The sequence below is a fragment of the Melopsittacus undulatus genome, chromosome 5 (genome assembly GCF_012275295.1).
Source record: "Melopsittacus undulatus isolate bMelUnd1 chromosome 5, bMelUnd1.mat.Z, whole genome shotgun sequence".
NCBI lineage: Eukaryota > Metazoa > Chordata > Aves > Psittaciformes > Psittaculidae > Melopsittacus > Melopsittacus undulatus.
This window is the reverse complement of record NC_047531.1, coordinates 187,319-211,024: the sequence shown is the minus strand read 5'-3', so window position 1 is coordinate 211,024 and position 23,706 is coordinate 187,319. Positions and strand designations below refer to the sequence as shown.

Sequence of the window (23,706 nt, the reverse complement as noted above, 5' to 3'; positions counted from 1 at the left end):
CTCTAGATACAAAACTGAGTTTTCAAGGTGCTGTTTTGGAAACCCACCACTGCTTTGTATTTCTACAGATCTGAAAGAGAGAGAGAAGAAAAATAAGCCCTTTAGGCTTTTAGCTCCTAGGGTAAAGCTTCCTCTTTCTATATAAACTCATCAATTAATTCTGTTTCAGTTAAATGGTGTAACATTTCTGGTGCAAGCTTTCAGCCACTGCACATACAACCCCCTGTTTCCTTGTAGGCTTTTGGTCACTTCACGGTGTCTTAAACCCCTGCACAAAGCAGAGCTGAGATTTCTTTCCACAGTCAAGGGGATTGTCCACGGAGAGCTGATGAGATTGGCATCTTGGTACCTTCCCTACAGGGAGTTTGGGGCTTATGGGTAGTTATTTGCACTGCACTGAGGTGTGAAGAGGAGGTGGCCTCCCAGCCAAGCAGCAGTCCTAGGCAACAGTCCCAGTCTTGGGAAGCACTTGGCAGGCAACAGCCCCGTCCTTTGGTGACACGAAGCAGGACATCCCTGCAGCCCTGTCTGAACTGTTGCTGCTGACACCGCAATGGCTCTGGGTCCCACTGCCCTGCGAGCCCCAAGCTCCTCCAGCACCCCTGCTTTCAGCATGCATCACTGCAGCCACCAAGGAGGGAGGCAAACACGCAGTGCCGTGATGGAGCCTTGGCAGGTCTCCAGCCCACACTCCTGCGGCATCCGGACCTGAAGATGCTTTAATGAATCTCTGTAGGGAACTAAAAATGCTTCCTTCACTCCATGGATCCCTTTCCATCCCGTGGGAGGAGGCTTCTGCTCATGGAGGTGCACTGCAGTGGGACCACCAGCACTGCAGTGGGACCACCAGCACTGCAGTAGGGCCACCAGATACTGCAGTGGGGGGTGGCCCGGGGGGTGCCCACACATTCTGCTGGTGCAGTGTGCCATGCTGGGGGATGCATTTGTCTAACGATTGCCATGGCATTCACCGTAGGATGTCAGGCTGAGGATGGGGCATTCCTGAGCCCAGTCCAGGAGTTTCCCACGAGGAAGGGGAAGGGAAGCACAGGCTGGGTTGAGGTATGGTGGTGGTGGTGGTCAGGTATTTGGAAAGTAGAGAGCTCCAGAGGACGGCTGTGAAAATCTCATGGTTGAGAGAACAGCTCCCAGAGGAAGAGGCTTCCTCTGTCCGAGGTGACACCAATCTGAAACCAGCTCCAAGCTCCCAGCCAGGGGTGGCCAGGGAGGACCAGCTTTTGATATTGATGTGCATTGCCTACAAGGAGACAGGGGCATTGTGGGCAAGGCTCAGCATGTATCCATGTCACGGCAAGCACAGCTGGCTTCACCTCATCCAGTCACTAACATCTACTAATCACAGCTCACCCACTCATCCCTCTCAGTGAGTAGAAGAGCAAACCGTAACTGCCTCATGCTTGTGCAGCGAGACTTGGGCAGAGCAGTGAGGGGCTGGGCAGACCTGTGAGAACAGCTCTGGGTCCCACCAAGACTGAGCCATCACCAAAGTGGCACGAAAGAGGGAAGAGTTAATGCCTGAAGGGTTCACTCATTGCTGGGTCTAATTCTGGGGAGGCCCCACCGTGAAGTTCTATATTGCCCAAGAGCTGTGGGGCTGTTCCTTTCAGGGCTGTAGCAGACTAGAAGTCACATAAAAAAGGCTTTTCCTCTTGTATGGAGAAGTAGAAAGGGACCCATTCAAATTTAATCTTTTTTGTCAATAAGGAAGAGGCAAAGCACTGTGTGGAAGGAGCCTGCATGCTGCTGTGGAGCCGTTCTGTGGGCAGTCTGCCACTACTGGGCACACTTTCCAGTGAGAGCTTGGGAAGAGATTGGCTTGGAGAGTCCCAGGAGCAATACAGGGAGCATGGAAGTCTCCCATGGATAGTAGACCTAAATTAAATCCTTTTCTTACAAAGAAGAGCAGGACAAAACAGGTTTGCTGCAGCAAGAGATGTAACATTGGGTTAAGGAATAAGCAGCCCTTAGGTCCCTAATGACCTGACCCTGCTGGAACCTCACTGTTGTAAACATTTACTGACACCCGGGATTGTTTCCAATTGTCCCTACTCCACAAGGGAGCACAGGCAGGATGGCTGCAAAACTGACCAAGGAAAACCATAGCTGGAGGTTGAGACCCTCTTGTGTGGGGAAGCATGAGAGGGAGAGCATTCAAAGCATGTTGAGAAGACCTCTTGCTCTTCTACATCACTCCTGCAGCACAGCAGGGTGGTCACCATGACAGCCAGGACACTGTCCATGGAGGTGCCCTTCCGCAGGGGATAACCATGCGTCCCTTGGCATGGGGATTGCCCAGTGCCCCCAGCATGAGCTGCACAGCCTCGGCTGGATCCTGCAGCAGCATCAGCGCAGCCTTCATTGGACCTGCCATTAGTGACCCGCAGCAGCTCCCCAGTAGTGCCTTCCACGTGCATGTTTGGCCAAGCAAAGCCTGCCTGGGGCAGCACTACTGCCCTGCACAGTCCTGGGTATTCCATAGAGCCACAGACTGGTTGGGTTGAAGGGACCTTAAAGCCCATCCAATCCCAACCCCCTGCCATGGGCAAGGACACCTTCCACTGGAGCAGCTGCTCCAAGCCCCTGTGTCCAACCTGGCCTTGAGCATTGCCAGGGATGGGGCAGCCACAGCTTCTCTGGGCACCCTGTGCCAGCGCCTCAGCACCCTCACAGGGAAGAACTTCTTTACAAGGGCCTGTAGGGACAGGGCAAGGGGAATGGTTTTAAATTGACAGAGGAAAGACTGAGACGAGATCTCAGGATGAAGCTCTTCCCTGTGAGAGTGGCGAGCAGATACTGCCCTGGCACAGACCTTAGCAAGGGGCTCAAGCAGAGCTCTGCATCAGAGGGACTGTGATTATCCCCTATGGAAAACATGAGCTCTCCTGCAAGGCACTAATCCTGTCCCGTTGCCCTTTAGCTGTAGTCGTTACTCACTATCACAAAAGCAGACCTCTCAATACCGCTGCTGGGTGAAGTCAGAGATGTTGAACTGGTTTTGCCGCTCTTGTTCTTGCTGTGGGGCATTTTTTCTCATGCTTATGTTGTTTCCTTGCCCTCCCTCTCCTGCCCTTCCCCATCCTCTGTCCTGTCCCTTCCCTTCCTCTTCCTCCCAGCTGTTCCAAAGAGCACTGTCAAATCCTTCAGGCTTTGGCTGCCGAATTCATGCAGTGATGAATGTCCCATTGCCTGTAGTAAACACATGGATGCAACCTTCACCAGTGTGGAACATCCGCGACCTTCAGTGGCCCCGAAGCCCCGTGTTGGCCATTCCCTGGGTCCCCTCACTGCCCCTTGGGCCCCCATGGTGGTGAAGCCATTCTGCGCGGTGCTCCTGTCCCCTCTTGCGTGGGGCACTGCTGTGCAGCATTGGCCGGGCTCCGATGCTGCTGCCTCGGGCCGTGCGATGAATTCCGTTCAGTCTTCTGTCTCGTTGCTGCCCGGACCAGAGCTAACATTCTCTCTCATTGCCTCTCTTCCTGCTCTCCATCTGCATGTCCGTGCTGCTCTGTCTAGAACCGCCTCTGGCCTCCGGAGGGTGGGCGAGTTGTGTAAGTGAGCATGTTCCCATCCCATAGCAAACACGTTGGCTCCCTGTGCCTGGCCTGACCCTGCTCCCTGCTCTCCCGCCCAGCCGGGAACAGGCAGCGGCGCTTGCCTGGCATGTGAGTGTCCCCTCCTGCCCTTTGTGCCCCCGTAGCATGTCTGTGTCCCCTGTGCTGTGGTGTCGTGTGCTGCTCTCGTAGGTGACCACTGAGGAAATTCCCTTGGGCTTCCATGGGATCGGTACCCATGACCCAGTGCGCCCCTGATGTGGCTGCACCGCAGGGACATCGGCAAGGGCTGGGCGGGACAGGGCCCCCTTGCCACAGCTCAGCCCCATGGGGAGGGTTAGGGTTAGGGTTAGGGTTAACTCCCCCCAGTACACAAGGCTCCCCTTTCCTGCCCATTCACCGCTCCCCAGTCATGGTGTGTCCCTCAGTCACCTCTCTGGAGCCAGCATCCCATGGGGCAGAGAAGGCAGTTCTAACGCTCCTGCCCCCTGTGGTCACGCTGCTGTCCCTGGCTGGGTCCTGCTCACCATTAGGAGTGGGGCTGGAAGGGACCAGCACAGCACTGCTGCCTGCCACCGGCATGCCATGACCATGGGAGCTCCAGCCTGGTGACACACAGAAGGTGACTTAGGATATCCCCAAGGAAGTCACTGTTGGCACAATCTTAAGCAATAAGTGGTTATCTGTAGGGACATCAGGATACAGGAAACTGCCCCCTCACATGTCCCCCTTATCCCAAAGTGGTTAATGAAGGACTTCTCGCTGGCCATGACCCCAGCAGGTCCCCTTTCCTTGCTGGCATTGCTCCTTGGCCGTGTCCCCAGCAGGTCTCAGTGGCTACCAGTGCTGCTGGAGTACCTTCACAAGCCCATGGCTGATGACCATGTGCACCCACCAGGAGCAAGACGCTGTTCCTGTTGGCATGAGGTCATTTGGGATGGGTGTCAGGACCCTTCTCCCTCCCCGGAGGTGAATTTCCCCAGTGTGCATGGCCACTGTGTGCTCTTGGTTGTGCTGCTTCCGTGTCTGTCTGTCTGTCTGTCCTAGTTTTCTTACCTGTAGTGTGTGTGAAAGTAGCCCCCTACATCTGTGTGAACAAAACCCCAGAGCCCACGCAGGGTTCTGGGCAGTCTCCCCTTTGATTTTACTTGCCATTTTCTGCCAAGTGCTATATTTCCAAGTCTACCTCCCATTGCCAAGCGGAACAGGGCCAGCCTCGAGGGCAGAGCGGCCTCTGTCCTTCCCCACATAGATGCCTTCCCCACATAGATGCCTTCCCCACATAGATGCCTTCCCCAGGGATCAGCTCTGCTCCAGGCTCTATCACACACTGGGTTAAGCAGAGCTGTGGGATACTCAGAAGCCATCTGTCCCACCTCGGACCTTCTGGTGAAGCAAAAGCTTGTAGTCTGTAGGTCTGGCCAGAGCTGGGTGGAGAGGCTTGTGCCTTGAGTCCTGCACAGCAGATCCTGCTTTGTTTGTGTGTGGCCAGGGGTGGGAAGGTCCTCATGTCACTGCATATGCCCATGTCTTCATGCATTCAGTCCTGTTGCTGGTGTCACAGTGTCTGAGTGTTTGGGGTTGCACCCAGGGGAGATCTACTGCCAGTGTTAGCACTACAGGCATGTGGCTCATCCCTCAGCTTTGGCTGCCTGGTGTGGGACAGGGTGAATTTAGTCTGCCCAGTCCATCTTCTGGCCCCACATTGTTGGGACACTGCCAGGCAGCCCCAGTGGCAGCACCAGTGGGTCAGAAAGCATGTGGGGATGTCGGCTGACTGGGCTCTTCCCCAGTCGCTGCGCCAGCGTTTCAGACAATAGCAGTGCCTGGTCCCATCCAGCACTGTCTGACTGACCATGACTGTCAGCTGATGTTTCCTCTCTGCTGGACAGCCCTGTTGGTCTGAAAGCTTTGGACATTGTTCCACATCCCTGCAGCCACCCTGCCCTGAGCCTGCAGACAGGCTGTGCTCAGTGCTGTGTGCTGCAGCCCTATGCCCTGCTCAGGGTGCTGCAGTGGCTGTTCCCCATGCCTTTCTCAGGGTGCTGCGATGGCTGCTTGTCCCCACCCTGCCCACAGCACCAGCAGTACCATTCCCATTCATGCCTGGGGAGATCTTGGGTCAGGGGAAAAGTTAAGATTAGGATGAGGATTAGAATGTAGGGTTACATCTGAGGCTGAGGTTAGGGTATAAGGTTAGGGTATAAGGGTAGGCTTAGAGTTAGGGTATAGGGTATAGGGTATAAGGTTAGGGTTAGGTTGTAGGGTTAGGATTTAGGTTAGGCTACAGGGTCAGCTCTTAGGTTTAGGGTTAGGTTATAGGGTTACGGCTGGGGTTAGCATTAGCTTATATGATTAGGGTTAGGGCATAGGGTTAGGGTTTAGGTTAGGCTATAGGGTACAGCGATAGCTCTAGGGCTGGTGTTAGCTTCTGTCTTGATCCAAAAAGATCAGCAATGGCCCTTGTTCTGCACAATCCACATAGCTTTCCCAGGTTCCTGCTTAGCTGAGCACCTTTGATATATCCTTAGCAGAGGTTTTTGCATTTCTTTGCCTATAAACGAGCCTGGTACTTACCCTGTGCCTTTCCTGGGCACTCAAGCCAACACTGAGTTCTACAGCAATGCTTAACTCACCATCAGTTCCAGTGCACATGGGCTTGCTGCTGCTTGCAGCATGGGTTTAGTTCTGTACATCATTAGATGCGTTCAGATCCAATAGATCAGTTTTCTGTGCCATCCCATGGTCCAGCTCCCTCTCATCAGCTGCACAAAGGGCCCGGGGGTCCCTGCATGCTGAGAGCGTCCTCCCTGCAATATAGTGTCTCACCTGGAACATAAACCTCCAGCCCTGGAGCAGAGCTCCAGCTCCAGGGCTTGGCCACAAGCTTCAGTGAGTGGTGCTTGGCCCCACACTCAGCCCACTTCTGGCACTCAAACCCATAACCCTGCCGCAGGGTTTAGTTGTGGGTGAGATGCACAGACTGAAGGAAAGCAGCGAAGCACCTCCACTGAATCCATGTCTAACCACAGTGCCTCTGCACTGCCCCAGTCTCAGGTGACCATTCCAGGGTTCCAGTGCTGCAAGAGGACATCCCAGGGTTTCTTAAACAGCACCTGCTGCTCTCCTCTTCTTACAGCACTCGTAGTAAATGTCATGCAGGCCACATGAAGCCTTTTTCCCATGTGCACCTTAATGCAGTGCAGCAGTGGTGTCCCCAGGGCAGCACGTGGCCTGTGCAGAGCCCACAGTCAGGGGTGGTGGGAGAAGGGTCATAGTATCACAGAGTGGTTTGGGTTGGAAGGGACCTTAAAGCTCCTCCAGCTCCAACCCCTGCCACGGGCAGGGACCCCTTCCACTGGAGCAGCTGCTCCAAGCCCCTGTGTCCAACCTGGCCTTGAGCACTGCCAGGGATGGGGCAGCCACAGCTTCTCTGGGCACCCTGTGCCAGCGCCTCAGCACCCTCACAGGGAACAGCTTGTGCCTCAGAGCTCAGCTCAGTCTCCCCTCTCTTGGGCAGGTTCAAGCCATTCCCCTTGGCCTGTCCCTACATCCCTTGTCCCAAGCCCCTCTCCAGCTTTCCTGCAGCCCCTTTAGGCACTGGAGCTGCTCTTAGGTCTCCCCAGAGCACAGCAGAGGGGCAGGATCCCCTCCCTGAGCTGCTGCTCATGCTCTGGGGGTGCAGCCCAGCACATGGGGGGTTCTGGGCTAAAGTACACACTGAAGCCGGGTCATGGGGAGCTGCTCCTCACCCATCACCTCCAGGTTCTTCTCCTTAGGCTGCTCCATCCAGTCTCTGCACATCCTATGTTTGTGCTGGGGATTGCCCTGACCTAGGGGTAGGATCTTGCCCTTGGCTTCAGCTTTGTCCTCCCACAGTGAGGTAAAACTGTGGCAACCACTAGAGCTTTCTGGAATGGAATTTCGTACTCTGCTTAAAATGATCAGATAGGAATTCAGACAGTCATGGGTTAACCTCAGCACAGCTTCCACCCCCTCAGTCTGAGATGTTCGTGGGTCAGAGAAGAGCTTCAAACCCTCCTGACTGTCTTTTCAGGCACCTCCCAGAGGTGCACCGAGAGCTGAGTGCTCTTTGAGGGCATCCAGAGCTGGAATCTTGGAATCACAGAATGGTTTTGGTTGGAAAGGAACTTAAAGCTCCTACAGTTCTAGCCCCCTTCCACTAGACCAGGTTGCTCCAAGCCCTGTCTAACATGGTGGATGCCTCTTTTGCTGTTCCTTCAGTCAGGTCTGCTTTTTTGTGTGCTGTATTTCTCATTCATGTCAGCTTGCCTTCTTCTTCATGGGTTTATTCATTTCCCCATCCCTGTGGGACCACACAGAGTGTCTCATGGTTGGTGTTCCTGTGCGTCCCTAGCCCCAGTCTTCCCCCTCCATGCCAGGACACACACACTCAGGCTGCCTCCAGCCAGAACGCCTGCTCAGAGTGGAGTTACCATCCTGTGCCATGGCATATAGGAAACCATGGCTTAAGCATCTTCATATGTTAGACCAAACTGAACAGCAATTGTCTACTGTAAAGCATCTTCCCACTTTGTAGACCCTGTGATCATGGAGCTTCTGGCCACATCACTGAGCTCCTATCCTGCAGTCTGAAGTGTGATCTACAAACTTTGCCAGTCCTCCATGATGTAGCATTAGGATTTATTAAGACCTTGTGTTCAATGAGGGTCTCTTGCTTAACATCAGAGCAGCAGTACAGAGCTGGTTTGGTCACACTGCTGTTTGTTACATGTGTTCATGTGCTCATTAAGCTATGGGAATCAGCTTTCCATTCTCTTTGTCATCCCCATGTCAAGGAAGATGCTGAATCTGTTCTAGCTTAAGGACTTCTTCCCTCATCTGCTCTTGCAATAGGCAAAAGGGATTCAGATCCTGAGCAGGCTCAGGAGATGTGGAAGGACTTTACTTAGATGTAGAAACTAAAACCTCACCCCTCCTTTTTTCTGCAAAAAGAGAAAGTTCACTTTGTACCATTGTGAGACTTAGGTGTGGGAGGCAGTGGCTGTAACAGGTCCCTGGTGCAGTGATGTGTCAGTAGTACACACACAGCATCATTGAATCATCCCAGGTTGGGGATCATCTGGTCCAACCTTTCTGGGCAAAGCATGACCTAGACTGAATGTCCGAGCACTCTGTCCAGCCAGTCTTAACAGTGTTCAACACTGGGGAGTCACCACATCCCTGGGAGATGGTTCCAGTGCCTGGTTGTACTCATTGTTCTCATTGTGAAAAATCACTTCAGGCCGGGAGGGTTTCAATGCCCTGAATATCTTCCACCTCTTCAGTCCTGGCACATCTGCACTCATCTGGGCACTGAAGTCTTTGTGTGCTGCCTACACAGCAGCCCAGCACCTCCAGTGAGGTGCAAGGAGCACTTTGGGTTCCTTTGCTTTCCCCAAACCAGACAAAAAATTACAAGTAGGTTGGTCCTGGTTTGTTGTCTCACAGTAACTGGACACTGTGATGAGACCTGAGCAGAACACACCATGCTCCGAAATGGAACTTAGCTCAGGGCATCTGTGTGTGTTCCACACATCATTTTCATCAGGAAGGCCACCTGGGGCAGGCAGTGTGAAGAGGGGAAGTAGCTTATCAGTGTTTATTGTGGAGAAGGGTTAACAGGAGCAGGTATTCTGTAGTAGGGTCCCATTTCATTTAATAAATTTATTAATTGTATGAAAACCATAATGATTAATGAGAATCTTTGATGTGCAGAAAACGTGAAGTTCTGGGGGATCCTGAACTTAGAGAGGACAGTGAAGAGCTGGAGGGAAACCAGCCAAACTCAATGAGTGACCTGCATGAGAGCAGGGAAGGTTCAGTGCTTAAGTAAAAATATGGGCAGTTGAGGGCAGAAGCTGATTCTGCAGGTCAGAGAGCACAGTCCCCATGAACTGTGCCCATCTGATGTTGGCTGTGCTTCAAATGACTCCAGTGCACCACAGGCAATGAGGAGTGAAAGCTAGTACTGCAGTGGTGCAGCTGGCAGGCACTGATGGTGCTGCAGGAATAGTTGCTGTTTGCTTGCTGCATGTGCACCAGAGAATTCCAGACTGGTTTGGGTTGGAAGGGACCTTATAGCTGATCCAGCTGCATGTGCAGGGCAGGGACACCTTCCACTAGAGCAGGTTGCTCCAAGCCCCATCCAACCTGGCCTTGAGCACTGCCAGGGACAGGGCAGCCACAGCTTCTCATTTTGTATCATCCGCACACAATCAGTGTCATCTCTGTTTGTTGAGGATACTCTCTGCGCATCATCCAGAGATTTAATGAAGACATTAAGAGATATTGGCCCCAGTACCAACCCAGGGGGGTGTGTAACCCACAAGTCAACAGTCTCCAGCTGGACTTTGTGCTGCTGACCACAGCCCTTGGATCCTACCATTTCAGCCAGTTCCTGATCAACCTAACCTTCCACTTGTCCTGCGCATGCTTCACCAGTTTGTCAATAAGAATGCTATGGAAGATGCTTTTGAAAGCCTTGCTAGGTGAAGATAAAGAAAGCCCATTGCTCATCCCTCACCCACCAACTGTCATTTGGTGGCAGAAGGCTGCTGGGTTAGCCAGGCAAGATTTCCACTCTCTAAAGCCTCACTACCATAGTTGCTTTCTCACCCTTGGTATGTTTAGGCATGTCTGTTAGAATTATTTGCTCCATCATGTGCCCAGGGCCTGGTGTAGGCTGCACCTCATTCCCTGGTCCTCTTCCAAACAGGAGCTGCTGTGGTGTTATGTGGCCACTTTGCTCTGGGTGGCAAGGTGCAGCTTTGCTGGAGGACCAGCACAAGGCAAATCCCCTGCAAATACCCCCATAGTTGCTCCTGCCCAGGCACCTCACAGCTCCCCTTTGCCACTGCACCACAGGAGTCTGGAAGCTTCCCTGACTTGTGCCATAGGGACAGCTTTCCCAAACACCTGGTTAACGGATGATCCCCTCGATCTCTTGGCACTTTCACTGGCCATCCTCCTGAAGGGAACAGACCAGTCTGGTGAGCAACCTGCTCTAGTGGAAGGTGTCCCTGGTCATGGCACGAGGTTGGAACTAGATGAGCTTTAAGGTCCCTTCCAATCCAAACCATTCTACGATTTTAAGATTCTATGATCATAAGTGCTGCCCATAGGTTTTCATAGAATCATAGAATAGTTCGGGTTGGAAAGGACCTTAAGATCATCCAGTTCCAACCCCCCTGCCATGGGCAGAAACACCTCACACTAAACCATATCACCCAAGGCTTCATCCAACCTGGCCTTGAACACTGCCAGGGATGGAGCATTCAGGTTCTTAAGATGGTCTCGAACCAGATCCTCTCCTACAGTGGGCCCAAGGTCTTCATTCTCACAGTCCTTGTGTCTGCCTTCCAAGACTTGAGTGCTGCAGTCAGAGCCTTTGCCAGTGAAGACTGAGTCAAAGAAGTCCTTAAGAACCTCAGCCTTCTCCAAATCCTGTGCAGCCAATTCTCCTGATAGCTTCCAGAGGGGGCCCACATTGTCCCTAGTCTGTCTTTTATTTGCAATGTACCTATAGAATCCCTTCTTGTTATCTTTAACATCCCTAGACAAGTTTAATTCTAAGTGGGCCTTAGCTTTCCTAACCTGGTCCCAGCTTCCTGGACAGCATCCCTGTATTCTTCCCAGGCCACCTGTACTTGCTTCCACCCTTTATAAGCCTTTTTTTCCCCTTGAAGTTTCCTCAGTGGCTCCTTATCCATCCAAGGAGGTCTCCTGGCCCTGCACTTCCTTGTAGTCAGGATGCAACATTCCTGAGCTTGTAGCAGGTGATCCTTGAATATCAATCAACAGTCTTGTGCCCCCCTGCCCTCTAGGGCTATATCCCATGGAACCTTGCTAAGCAGGTTCCTAAAGAGCCCAAAGTCTGCTCTTTTGATGTCCAGGGCAGTGAGCTTACTGCACACTCTTCTCACTGTCCTGAGGATCTCGAACTTGACTATCTCATGATCGCTGCAAACAGGGCTGCCCTGGAGCATCACATTTCCAACAAGCCCTTCCCTGTTGGTGAGCACGAGGTCAAGCAGGGCACGTCTCCTCGTCAGCTCCTCTATTACTTACAGAAGGAAGTTGTCTTCCACACAATCGAGAAACATCCTGGATTACTTGTGCCGGGCTGTACCATCGCTCCAGCAGGTATCAGGGTGGTTGATGTCCCCCATGAGGACAAGGGCCTGCCAGCTTGAGGCATTTCCTATTTGTCTATAGAGCGCTTCATCCACAGAGTCCTCTTGATCAAGCTTTCTGTAACAGATCCCCACACTAATGTCCCCCATAGCTGTTCTCCCTTTAACCCTGACCCACAAACTCTCTGTTGACTGCTCAGCTGTCCCCAGACAGAGTTCCATACTCTCCAGCCTATCCCTAACATAAAGGGAAACTCCCCTCTCCCTACCTGCCAGGTCTGTCTTTTCTAAAGAGCCTGTAACCTTCCATTCCAGCACTCCAGTCACAGGAGCCATCCCACCGTGTTTCTGTGATGCCTATTATATCATAGCCCTGTAGACGTGCACACATCTCTAATTCCTCTTGTTCATTCCCCATGCTATGGATGTTTGTACAGAGGCATCTGAGCCAAGCTCCACATGAAGCCAGCTCATTGGCTGGAGAGGCTGGAATATCTTTACATTGCTCCAAGCATTTGTTATAGGTGCTGGCAACTGCCTGGGTGTGTTGGGATGGAATGGTGCCCCCCTCCTCCAACACATTTAGTTTAAAGCTTTCTTAACCAGCCTGACAAACCTCCTACCAAAACTGCTCTTCTTCCCCTTCATTGTCAGACAGCTCCACGAGCCTCCAGTAGACTTGGCCTCCCACATCGAGTCCCATGTTCTAAATACCCAAACCTCTGACTATGGCACCACCCTTCTTACCATTTATTAAGCTGGCAAACCCACCTAGCCTTTTTAAGGTCCTCCCCTTTATCCTGGAGAACTGATGAAAAGACTCTGAGCTCCAGCACCCCTGTTTGCATTTATTTCTGCTCAAGATACTGCATACAGAACTGTGGCAGCCCTGAGAGGTACAAAATTCAGCAGTTTTCTCCTGGTTTACTCATTCTTTTGTTCATCTGAAGATAAACTCTTCCAAAGCTTCTTCAGCTTCATCAGCCCTCCAAACACAGGTGGAGTTTCTGCCTTCCCCTCAGGAGGGAGAGTACATTGGGTACAATTAACCCCACTTGTCTGCGTCAGGTTGCAGTTGTTCCCTCGCAGCATTCCTTTGTTTTTCTACTGTGAAAGAGGAGAACTCAGGAGTGCCAGGTTTATCTTCCCTAATGAAAGTGCTGGCTGCACAAGCAGAGTCCTGGGGAACAAACGACAGAAGGAAACTAGACCACCTTCAGCAAAAAACTGTGTTCTCATCAGTTCTTCAGATAAGCCTCATGCACAGCTGGGCACCCCTCTCCCTGTGGGCTCTCTTTATTGGGATAAGCTTATCCTCTCATTGGGTTCTTTAGCTGCAAGCCAGGAACAGATTTCTTGCCAAAATTCAGCATTTACAGAAGAGCAGCAGGTTGGCAAATGTTGCCTGAGACCAGCCCATCAATCCCATAGAATCATGGAATCGTATCATGGAATGGTTTGGGTTGGAAAGGGACCTTAATGCTCATCCAGTCCCCTCCTTCGACCTGCTGGCCAACAAGAGAAAACTCATATGAATGGAGCCTGTCAGCAGGTGCCAGGGCATGGGCAAGCATGGGAGCTGCTTCCCTGACACCATTCTCACTTGCAGAGCAGCCTGTGAGAGCATCCAGCTCATGCCAGTGAGTTTGTCCTGGTTGGCAGTTGTGTTAATGTCCACAGTGACATGTAGCACGAGTTCTTCTGGTCTTGTTCTGTGCACTGTTCAGAGACTTCCTCTTCTTCCTGCACTCCTCTCCCCTGTCCTTCCTTTTCAGGGACAGTTCTCAGGCGATTCTGGAAGTCAAAATCCTTTCAAAACGGGAACTATAGTGGTTTCATGTCACCTGGGCATGCACTGTTCTAGGCAGGGAGCCTCCAAGTGTCCATCTGCATTTCAAGCAAAGAGAGGATCGGTCCCCAGCCTATCCCTAAAGCACAGCCTGGTCACAGATAGGCCGAGCTCTGCACTGGAGGCTTTGGGTGTGCCAAGCTCTAGTGGAGGTCCTCAAGAGCAGTCTCATGTCTCACTCATCAGCAGGCAGCAGCTGTTCATAACAGGAGGCGAGTCCTTCACACACTTCTAATGAAAAGCAATGGAGATGCTTCTGAGGGCCGGGATGAGCACGCCTGGAAGCCAAGAGCACAGAAGACTTCACTGAGCAAAAGCAAAGCATTTCTCTTTGGAGTAATGAGGAGCATGTTCCCTCTGCGGCTGGACCTGCCCTTGCCTTTGTTACTCCTGAAGACATTCAGACTGAAGGAGTTCAAAGGAAAAATCCTTATCTATTAATGACTCATTCAAGGAATCTGTTTTTTAAGCCTGTCAGTAAAAGTGTTCCCAGAAGGCTTAATTATCTGTCCTACAGATCTCTTTCTGTGCTTAGAACTTACATCAAGCTGGTGTGTCTTTGCTTGCGATACTGCTTCCCATGGAACCTATTCTCCCCTTTTGCTGATTCCAGTTGGTTCCACCCATGTGCTGTTGTGCACAAGTCAGGCCTTGGCTTCTCTGTCTCAGGAGAGTCATTTTCCTACATACACTGAAGAATCAATCCAGTACTGCTGGTGCTGACACCCTGCAAGACCAAGCTCTGTGAAACAGGGGCCCAGAGCTGCCAGAGCCTGGATTTTGTGTGTTCAGAGAAGACAAGCTTACAGGCAGTCCTACAGTGGTGATGAGAGCTGCCACATCCCAACTCAGAACTGGTGGCAACCAGCAGTCCCACTGTCGCAGGGTTACTGGTGTTCTAAGGCCCAGCTGGAGCACCTCCAGAAGTGGGAAGTGTATGAAGCATTTCATAAGATCCCAGGCTGGTTATGTTTTAAGAGACCTTAAAGCCCATCCAGCTCCAACCCCTTCCACTGGAGCAGCTGCTCCAAGCCCCTGTGTCCAACCTGGCCTTGAGCACTGCCAGGGATGGGGCAGCCACAGCTTCTCTGGGCACCCTGTGCCAGCGCCTCAGCACCCTCCCAGGGAACAGCTTCTGCCTCAGAGCTCAGCTCAGTCTCCCCTTGGGCAGGTTCAAGCCATTCCCCTTTGTCCTGTCCCTACAGGCCCTTGTCCCAAGCCCCTCTCCATGTTTCTTGTTAGCCCCCTTTAGGTATTGGAAGACTGTTAAAAAGTCTCCTCTGTGCCTTCTCTTAATTTTCTTGTTAAGCTCCCCAGTTACATTGACTTGATGTTGCCTAAAGGAGAAGTGGGCAACACCACCATGTTCAAGAGACCTGACAAAGGTTAAGTCACCAATAGAAACATCCTGAGAGGTAGCAGCACTTGGCTTCAGCTTGGCTGCTGCTGGCTCATGTATGTCTCCATCAGTGTGCATTCCTTGGGCAAAGTACATGATAAACCAACACTAACCTGGGACATCTGGTCTAGGTCATGCTTTGAATGGAAGGGTTGGACCAGATGATCCTTGAGGTCCCTTCAACCTGTGATTCTGTGGTTCGGTGAACCTGCAATGGAGAAGAGCAGTGATCCAGGAAAACCCTCTAAGCAGATCTCATTGCTGTGGATAATGTGCGAGTCTTCAGAAGGGTTCACATCCAGAAAAACTGGCCTGGCTTCCGAGCAGGATGAAGTGCCTGTGTCTGACTAATTGGGCTGATGGCTCATAATGAAGTCAGCATCTAGAGCTGGACAGGACACCAGAGACTGTCTGCAGAATAATGCATGGTTGGCAGAACTGCACCACTGAAGGTGTTGAGAGCCAACGGTACCTTGCCAACTGTGCACCACAGTGACCAATCCAGTGCTCTGCAGAGAACAGACCTACAGGTTACATCCACTGACCAGCCATGCCCAGAAGGGTCTGCTGTGACATCTGCCTCATTACTGTGAGGACACTCAGCCCTGGAAGCTGATTTCTCACATGTGGTTCCAGCCACCCCATTTCCCAAGAGCAGGAATAGCCCATTTCCAGGCCCTGGAAACCACCAAACGAAAAAGAACCAGGAAGGCCCTGCAGCACAATTTGCATGAGACTTGGGTCTCTGTGGGACCAGCATCACCACTGACAAGTCCCATGATGCCAACAGCCTTTGAACATCCACCCTGCGGTGAGGAGCAAGCTCATGTGAGACTGCTGTAGGTCTTGGGCTTGGTACCCCCTGGCTACATCTCTCTTCTTCCTTCACAGCTTCCAACAGCACTTCCTCTGTCCCAGCCTGCAGAGGTTCAACAAGGCTTTGGCACACCAGCTGCTGTGCCTGCAGCCGTTCCTGTTCCCATTGACCTTTCTCTGACATAAGTGACCAGAACTGCTCAGAATGAAGTGTAGCAGTGTCTGTACATCTGTAAGGAACCCTCGTTAGATTTGGCAGTGTTTGGTCTGCCCTTCTATGGCCAAGCTAGTGCCTCCCAGCCACTCGCTCTTGGGGTCCGTGAGCAGACCCAGAGCTTTGTCTTCGTCTCTTCCAGAAGATCCTTTGCCAGCCTCTGATCCGTACTTTGTACTGTCAATTCTTGTTCTGTTCTTGAGCCACAGCCCTCAGGGTCATTCAGCTCTTCCCCTTCCCAAATGCAATTCACCGTCATGCTACTTGATAACCCACTTGCTTTCTCTGCCAGGGTGGCAGGGAAATAAGTAAGAGAAAGTGCACTTGAGCCCACAGACTACAAACAGAACCTTATGTTCAAGTTCACGTTCAGCTCATCCTGTGGGAGCCATCTCTTGAAAATCACGAGTGCTTGTTCACCTCCAGAAGTGTGGATCTTGTATGGTGTGGCATCACTTGGGTGTGTGCTGTTAACTGTAACCCTTGGACTCTTGTTGCCAGCAGCAGGTTTCCAGAGTGTCCATCTGTTCCAGGAAGGGCCTGAGAAGGGAGAGCAGAGCTTGGAGGGTGGCGGGGAGCCAGGGTACTGATGAGGGTACCATACAGGCAGCCCAGGGGACCCTGTGCTTGGTAACCAACATCCTGTCCTGGAGCCAGGGGGCTGCAGGACTTGTATTTGATCAATTAGTTTGGAGGATGAGCAGAGTGACATTGATTGACCCAGATGAGTGGTTGTGAAGAGACAACCAGCCCAATCCCAGTGATGCCTCTTGGGCTGCACAACCCTGAAGCAGTAGGGCCTTCCTCCCTTTCCTCCCTACTTACCATAGTAAGGCTGGTTTGGGTTAGAAGGGACCTTAAAGCTCCTCCAGCTCCAACCCATGCCACAGGCAGGGAACCCTTCTACTGGAGCAGCTGCTCCAAGCCCCTGTGTCCAGTCTGGCCTTGAGCACTGCCAGGGATGGGGCAGCAACACCAATTGACCAGACAGAAGCAGGCACCAACCCTGCACCAAGATGCTCAATCCATCTTTAGGGTTCTGCTGACAGCCAGAGACCAAGGGACAGGTTAGACACACAGGGAACGTGCCAGAAGGTTCTCTCTTGTCCCAGGAAGGGGCTGTGTGCTCAGGAGCACAGTTTTGCTCCAGGTCTGGGGCAGGACCTGAGTATGCTGATGGTGCATTAGCATGAGGGGAGATGGGGGTCCCTGGTGGGAGCTGGGGCCAGTGTGCTTTGGTGCAGCTCCTCCACAGCTTCTTGCTGCCCAGCAGGGACAGGGCAAGGTACATGTTCCTAGGCTGCAGCCAGTGTTTGTGTGTGGCCATGCTCCTCTCCAGTGGGTCTCAATGGGCTCTGGGGCCGTGGCAGTTAGGGCAGGTTTGGCCAGGAACTGAAGGTACTGGAGATGATGGCTGGAACCTCTTCTACCCGCTCCAGGAGAGCCCTGGCAGGGCTGGCAAGGACGTCTTGGCTGGAGTGCACCTTGCCATGTCCCCCGAGTGCTGCAGAGCCCCCGTACCCCCATCCCCAGCCTGCCCCGTGTATACTGTGTGTGTGTGCTCCTGTGTCGGGACCTCGGCCTCACCCCTGCCCTCTGCTCTCTCCTCTCTCTCGCTGTACCATTCTTTCTGCAGACTTTTCAGTAGTTTAGGAGAACTCAGCACCATTTCCCAGCGGAGCTCCGGGACCACCTACACAGTCCGACCTGGCAGTCGCTACCCCGTAACCCGACGTACCCCCAGCCCCGTGAAGCCGGCTCTGGATCGGACAGAGCCCCTCAGCACCGTCCGGCCCTACGGTCTGACCCCTCCCACCATCCTCAAATCCTCCAGCCTCTCCATCCCACACGAGCCCAAGGAGGTGCGCTTTGTGGTGAGGAGTGTGAGCGCCCGGAGCCGCTCCCCATCCCCGTCCCCCTCGCCAGGGCCACCCCTGCACACCCTGCACCCGCCTCGGCCCTTCATGCAGAAACCCCTCCACCTCTGGAACAAGTACGACGTCGGGGACTGGCTGGAAAGTATCAATCTGGTGGAGCACCGAGACAAGTTTGAGGACCATGAGATAGAGGGCACGCACCTGCCTGCCCTCACCAAGGAGGACTTTGTGGAGTTGGGGGTGACCCGGGTCGGGCACCGCATGAACATTGAGCGAGCACTCAAGCAGCTCGTAGACAGCTGACCGTCCCCGGCAGCGCTGGCCTCTTCCAGAGCCGCCGGGGGGGGGGTTTCTACTAGACTAATAAAACCCACTTTGATTCTCTTTCTACTCTGAGCACTGCACTGACGGGTGCGGAGCCTACAGGCTCCCACCCACTCCCACACCGCCCCGGTGTGCCGCACACGCCGGTCCCCGCTCGGCCCCAGCGACGCCTTCAGGACAAGGAATGTTGCATGAAATACATCCTCGTTTTGTTCCTCCCAGACAGTCTGTCCTGTATATCGCTTGGTGTGCTCTTCCCTGCGGGCGTCGCTGGGGCCAGCGCGGCCGAGCACCGTGTGCTGCTGAGCCTGGCCCCACATGGCCACGAGGCAGCACCCGGTCGGGGTGGGCAGTGGGGCCAGGCCGGTGGCACCATGAGGAGCCAGTCCCGGCTTAGGGACAAGGCTCTGGTGGAGGCCCAGTGCTGGCTGCGTTGCCCGGTGTGACAGGCAGGCTGGGGTACGGCAGGGCGGTGAGTGCACAGTGCGTACTGCTGTGCCATGTCTTGGACAGCTCGGGGTGGCCTATGGAGACCCCAAGCTGCTCCAAGCTGGCACAGCAGGGCAGGGGCTGCAGGCAGTGCTGGCTCAGCAGAGCAGGCTGGAGGCACCATGGCTGCAGTGGTGTCCCCAGTCCCCACTGGGGTCTGAGGCATCTGGTTGAGCTGGATCATCCCACTGGTGCTGCTGATGAGAAGGGCTCCATTGTGGAGAGGTCTTGGTGGCTGGGTGGATGCCTATGGTGACACCCAGACCTGCTCCCTCCTGTGCCAAGGCACACCAGGAGCAGCCCAAGGGGTGATCCGCACCCAAGAGGTCCTGGCCCTGGACTCTGTGCTGCTGCTCTGCCGGTTCCCTCGGGTGCCCTGCTGAGAGGGGGACTGAAACCGCATGGATAGAAGCATGTTTGGGGATGGCGGAGGGAGGCTGGTGGGGAATCCAGCAGAATATGCTTTGCCAACCTTCAGTAGGGGGGTGGGGGGAGGGAGATGTTTTATTTCCTCTTGGTTTGGGGTCTGTGTTTCCAAGGGGGACACGTTGATGGATAATATTTAATCTCCATGCAGTTATATAGAGAGCAGCTGATGACCTACAAGAGATGATACTGAACTACAGGATTCCCACTCCATCCTAGTCATCCTTATTTTGCATCTTTTTAATCAGCTATATATTTGAAAAGAGAGAACAAATATCTATATATCTATATCTATACTTAGAGCCACCTGATTTTGTTATAATTTTCCTAATTCTCTATCTGTAACGTTGGGATGCTGGGGAGCGGTGCCCGCAGCCCTCGGGGCGCCCGCGGCACCGCCGGTTTTTAGCGACTGAATGAATGTTCAAAGTATTTTTACAAAAGAAAAGAAACAAAATCCGCCCCCAGCAGCTCCTTCCGGACACAGGATTTTAATGATCCACAAACACAAAACTCGGGTTTTTGGGACACGCCGCGTCTTCCACCCCTGCCAAGGCAGAGACGGGGCAGCGGCTCCCTTGGCCATCGCCACCATCACGCTCAGTCATCCACCACCAGCCCATGGTGCCCTAGGGCTGCTCCTCTGGAGCTGCCGTGGGGGTCCAAGGACCAGGCTGGAGGCACCGTGGGCCGGTGGTGCCATGGCCATGGGGGCACCGGGTCAAGCGAGGCTTGGCAGGGGATGCTCTGTCTTCCAGGTGTTTGGAGGACCCAGGGTGATCCTGTCCAGCCACGGCACTGGCAGTGGTGTCATCCCTGTCCCCGGTGTGGTGCCTGGTGCCCCACGTGCCCCCTCCTCGCTGTGTCAGCCCCTAGGGCTGACCAGGGCTCGCCTTGCCAGCTCTGGAGCTTGGTGACTGGTGTTCCCAAAAAGCCGAGTCCCCCACAAAGGCATTAATTCTTCTGGTGCTAGAGGGAAGGACAAGGAGGTTCCTTCTGACCCTCACACATTTCCAAACCTGTACAACCTTCAGCCAGGGAAAAGGGCCAGGGTGGGGGTGGCAGCCCCTCCAGTGCACCAGTCCCTCCCTGGGATGGGTCCTGACTGGTGCCAGTGCACCAGACCCTCCTTGGGATGGATCCTGGAGTGCTCTGGTGCCATCACCTTTTCCCTGAACTCCTCCTGGGTGTGTGCCCAACTGGCTCCATCCAGAACTCTCCAGAAGCCACCGGACCTGGGGGTTCGAGGCCTCTCCACCTCCCCAGTTGCCATCTGGCAGCCTGGGGAGGGTGAGAGCGGCTCGGAGCTGGACTGGCGATCAAACAGCTCAGTCTAAGCCCCAGGGCATGCCGGGCCTCAAGGCCGGGCACCCGGTGAGCCAAGAGGCGCCCAAATGGCAACAGCAGCCACCGCGTCTGCCCAACCCCTTCACTCATGTTACCTGATGTGCCCATTGCACCCCAGTCTGGCAGTGTCACCACTGCCCTGCGTGACCCAGAGCAGGACAGGACATGGCAGACCCAGTCCTGCACCTCCACCTCCCTGCCCAGCTCATCACCCCTCTGCCGACTGTGCACCGCACCCTCTCCTGTCACCCCTCTGGGCCCTGCCATGCACCTTCCTCATAGCTGGTACCTTCATCCCTCCTGCGCAGCTCCCACCTCCATCCTCTTCGTACCTGCTGCTTTCACGCCTTGAATCCCCTCCACCAGCCCTGCATGCCTTGCCTGCGCCCAGCAGCATGTGCAGCAGCATGTGCAGGTATGTGCACAGCAGGACGCGCAGCCACATGCACCCACTTCCCACCCTGCAGTGCTCCAGCTCCTTTGCCTGCGCTTGGCATCACCAGGCACTCTGCAGTCACAAGGGTTTGTTGGCATGGTCCTGCACGCTCCCACACACATTCCATGCTGACAGCTCAGTTGCTGCTCACCTACCGCTGCCCCCTCTGCAGCCGCTGCTCCCATATCCCCTGGCTGTGAACTGAACTCGCCGCTTGTTCCCTACAACCGGAGCTCGGCTGTCCTGGCTGATGCAGCTTCTCCAGCTTCCTGCCTGGCAAAGCAGCACCAGCACATTCCAGGATACCAGCACCTGCCTCTGCATCCCTGCCTGACGATGGCCGTGGCCACTGCATGCTTGCAGAGCCTGTGCTGACCCCACTCTGGCTGCAGCCTCTGCATGCCCAATGGCCAAGCCTCTGCACTGCCTATGGCTCACCCCTGCCCACCTGGCCGGCTTGTCCCACTGCTGCCTGTCACCTCCTCACTGCTCTGCTTCATTCCCATCACACTGCTGGCTCTTCACCCACCTCACCTGCAGGTAACGGAGACCCCAGCAGCCTCAGAGACCCTGGTGTCCCTTGGACACCTTGGAGGTCCTCGTGTCCCAGTGCAGCCCCGCAGCCTATCTGCCCCACGTGTCCCCTTGGGATGGTGGGAGGCTTTGCTGGGTGCTGCCCTGAGGAGCCACTGTGGCCCCTCAGCACGACCCTCACTCCTGGCAGCACTGGTGGTGGAAGTGATGGTGTGAGCCTGAGTGCAGGCTGCCCAGCGGGTCCCCGCTGGGTGAACCAGGGTCTTGGCCCCTTCAGCAGCTGTTTTGGGGGCTACCAAGAGAGACCCTCCTGCACCCGCCTCTTACTGCAAGAGGTCAGAAGTCTGCAGAGTGCAACTGTTCTGCAGAAAGTTCGGTCTGGGACCAGGAAAGCTGGACGCCTTCTTGCCATTTCTTAGGAGCCCTCCTCTTCCTCCTCCTCCTCCTCTTCCTCCTTCTCCCCCTCCCTGATCCCCTCTGCTGCCCCGATCCTCCTTGCAAGGGCTGGAAATGGTGGATGCACCCTCTGCCACGGCAGAGTCAGTGGCTATGCTGCCCCGTGTGCACCCCAGCTTCCATCACCAAGCAGCTGCAGCCGTACCTGTGTTGGCAAACACTGCGTGTTCCCTCGGCTCCGAGGGACACCACGGCTCGTCCCAGTCAGGCTTCACACAAAAGAAGGCGACTTCCAACCACACTGCCCAGGGGCTGCTGGGGCTGCCGCGAACCTGCTCACCCTACACCAGCATCATCAGCTTCATCACCCTCCCACCAGCACTGCACCTTCCCCGTGTCCCCTGCACCCATGGCAGAGCCAGATAACCGTGGGCTCGGGGTGCTGGTGATGGCATCATCCCCAAGCAGCACCGGGGTCCCCATCCTGTGCCCATCTCTGCACCCCGAGTCCACGCTCCTCCACACCACCGGCTCAGGGGTGGCCATGTCCCACACACCTGCAGCACCCATGGTCAGGTCACTCGCCCCTGCAGCGCAGTGCCTTTACGGGGGTTACAGGGTTGCCCAGTGGCTTTCGGACCTTGGGTGGCCCAGTGGCCTTTGGAGCCTGGGTTGCCCAATGGCCAAAGGCCAAGATCTTCTCCCATGGCCATTCTCACCCCCCAGCAGAATCCTGCCCCTGCTAACACAGCTCCTGCTGATTTACTTTGGTTTTCTTGGCTGAAGCAAAGCGGATTTCCCTGTGTAGATACCACTTCCCAGCTCTGTATCTAGGCCTCATTGGCATCTCCGCTCCAAACATCTCCAGACCCAGTGAAACATTTCATTTGGAAAAGCCATCCAGGAGAAGGCAGAGCGGGAGCGGGCGAGGAACCAACCCCACGAGCCTGCGGCCCTCGGCCACGCTGTCCCGGTGCACCGGGACTGACCGCGCTGCGGTTACTGTGATTCTCATGGCTTCTCAATGACTTGGGTTATCTTCTGTAAAAAGGGATCCACTCTTTTTGGGGGGGCTTTGAAGGGGGTTTTTTTAACAGTTATTGGTATTTTTCCTTTGTCCAGACTAACGCTGTCACCAACCCTGTTCTCCATCAGCTCCTGTCTGTAATTCTGACTGTAAAAGAAGAGAAACCAAAACCCAGCGCACTTTGTTCCTGGTGGTGAGGAGCTTCGCCAGCTGAACCCCATCTCCATCCAGTGACAAAGTGCGGCGCGGTTTTCCATCCTTCCTCCTGCGGTTTTCCATCCTTCCTCCTGCGGTTTTCCATCCTTCCTCCTGCAGTTTTCCATCCTTCCTCCTGCGGTTTTCCATCCTTCCCCCCACAGTTTTCCATCCTCCTCCTGCAGTTTTCCATCCTTCCCCCCACAGTTTTCCATCCTCCTCCCGCAGTTTTCCATCCTCCCTCCCGCGGTTTTCCGTCCGTCCGCGGTTCTCCTCCCTCCGGTTCGCCCGTGGGCAGCGCTCACTGCCGCATGCATGTGTCACCCGGGCGCACTCACCCTCACTGCATGTGCACACACCGGCTCCCGCGCTCGCACGCCCGCGTGCGGCCGCACACACATGGCTCGAGCATCCACACTCTTGTTTCTCACCCTGACGGACTCACCTGTGGGTTTTGTTCTGTTTTTAATTTTACAGGGTCAGTTTGACTTCACCCTTATTTTGTATGGATCTTTCGGAGGAGTTTTCTCCTTCTCCGGAGTCATGGAGGTGTGGCCATTCACCTCCCGCCCTTGACGTTGTGATACACATACCCCACAGAGATCTATGTTTCTTATATTATATTATTATTAATTATTATTATGTAATA

General features: G+C 54.2%; 1 protein-coding gene across 1 annotated transcript in view; it reads left to right on the top strand.

The window, feature by feature from the left end:
• SHANK3 (SH3 and multiple ankyrin repeat domains 3) overlaps positions 1-19,132 on the top strand; it is a 288,859-nt gene extending 269,727 nt beyond the window's left edge. Inside the window, exon 21 of the mRNA XM_034063065.1 lies at positions 17,643-19,132. Coding sequence (XP_033918956.1) covers positions 17,643-18,186 — 544 coding nt within the window. The 3' untranslated portion in view covers positions 18,187-19,132. The remainder of the gene's footprint in view (positions 1-17,642) is intronic.
• Positions 19,133-23,706: the final 4,574 nt, after the last annotated feature.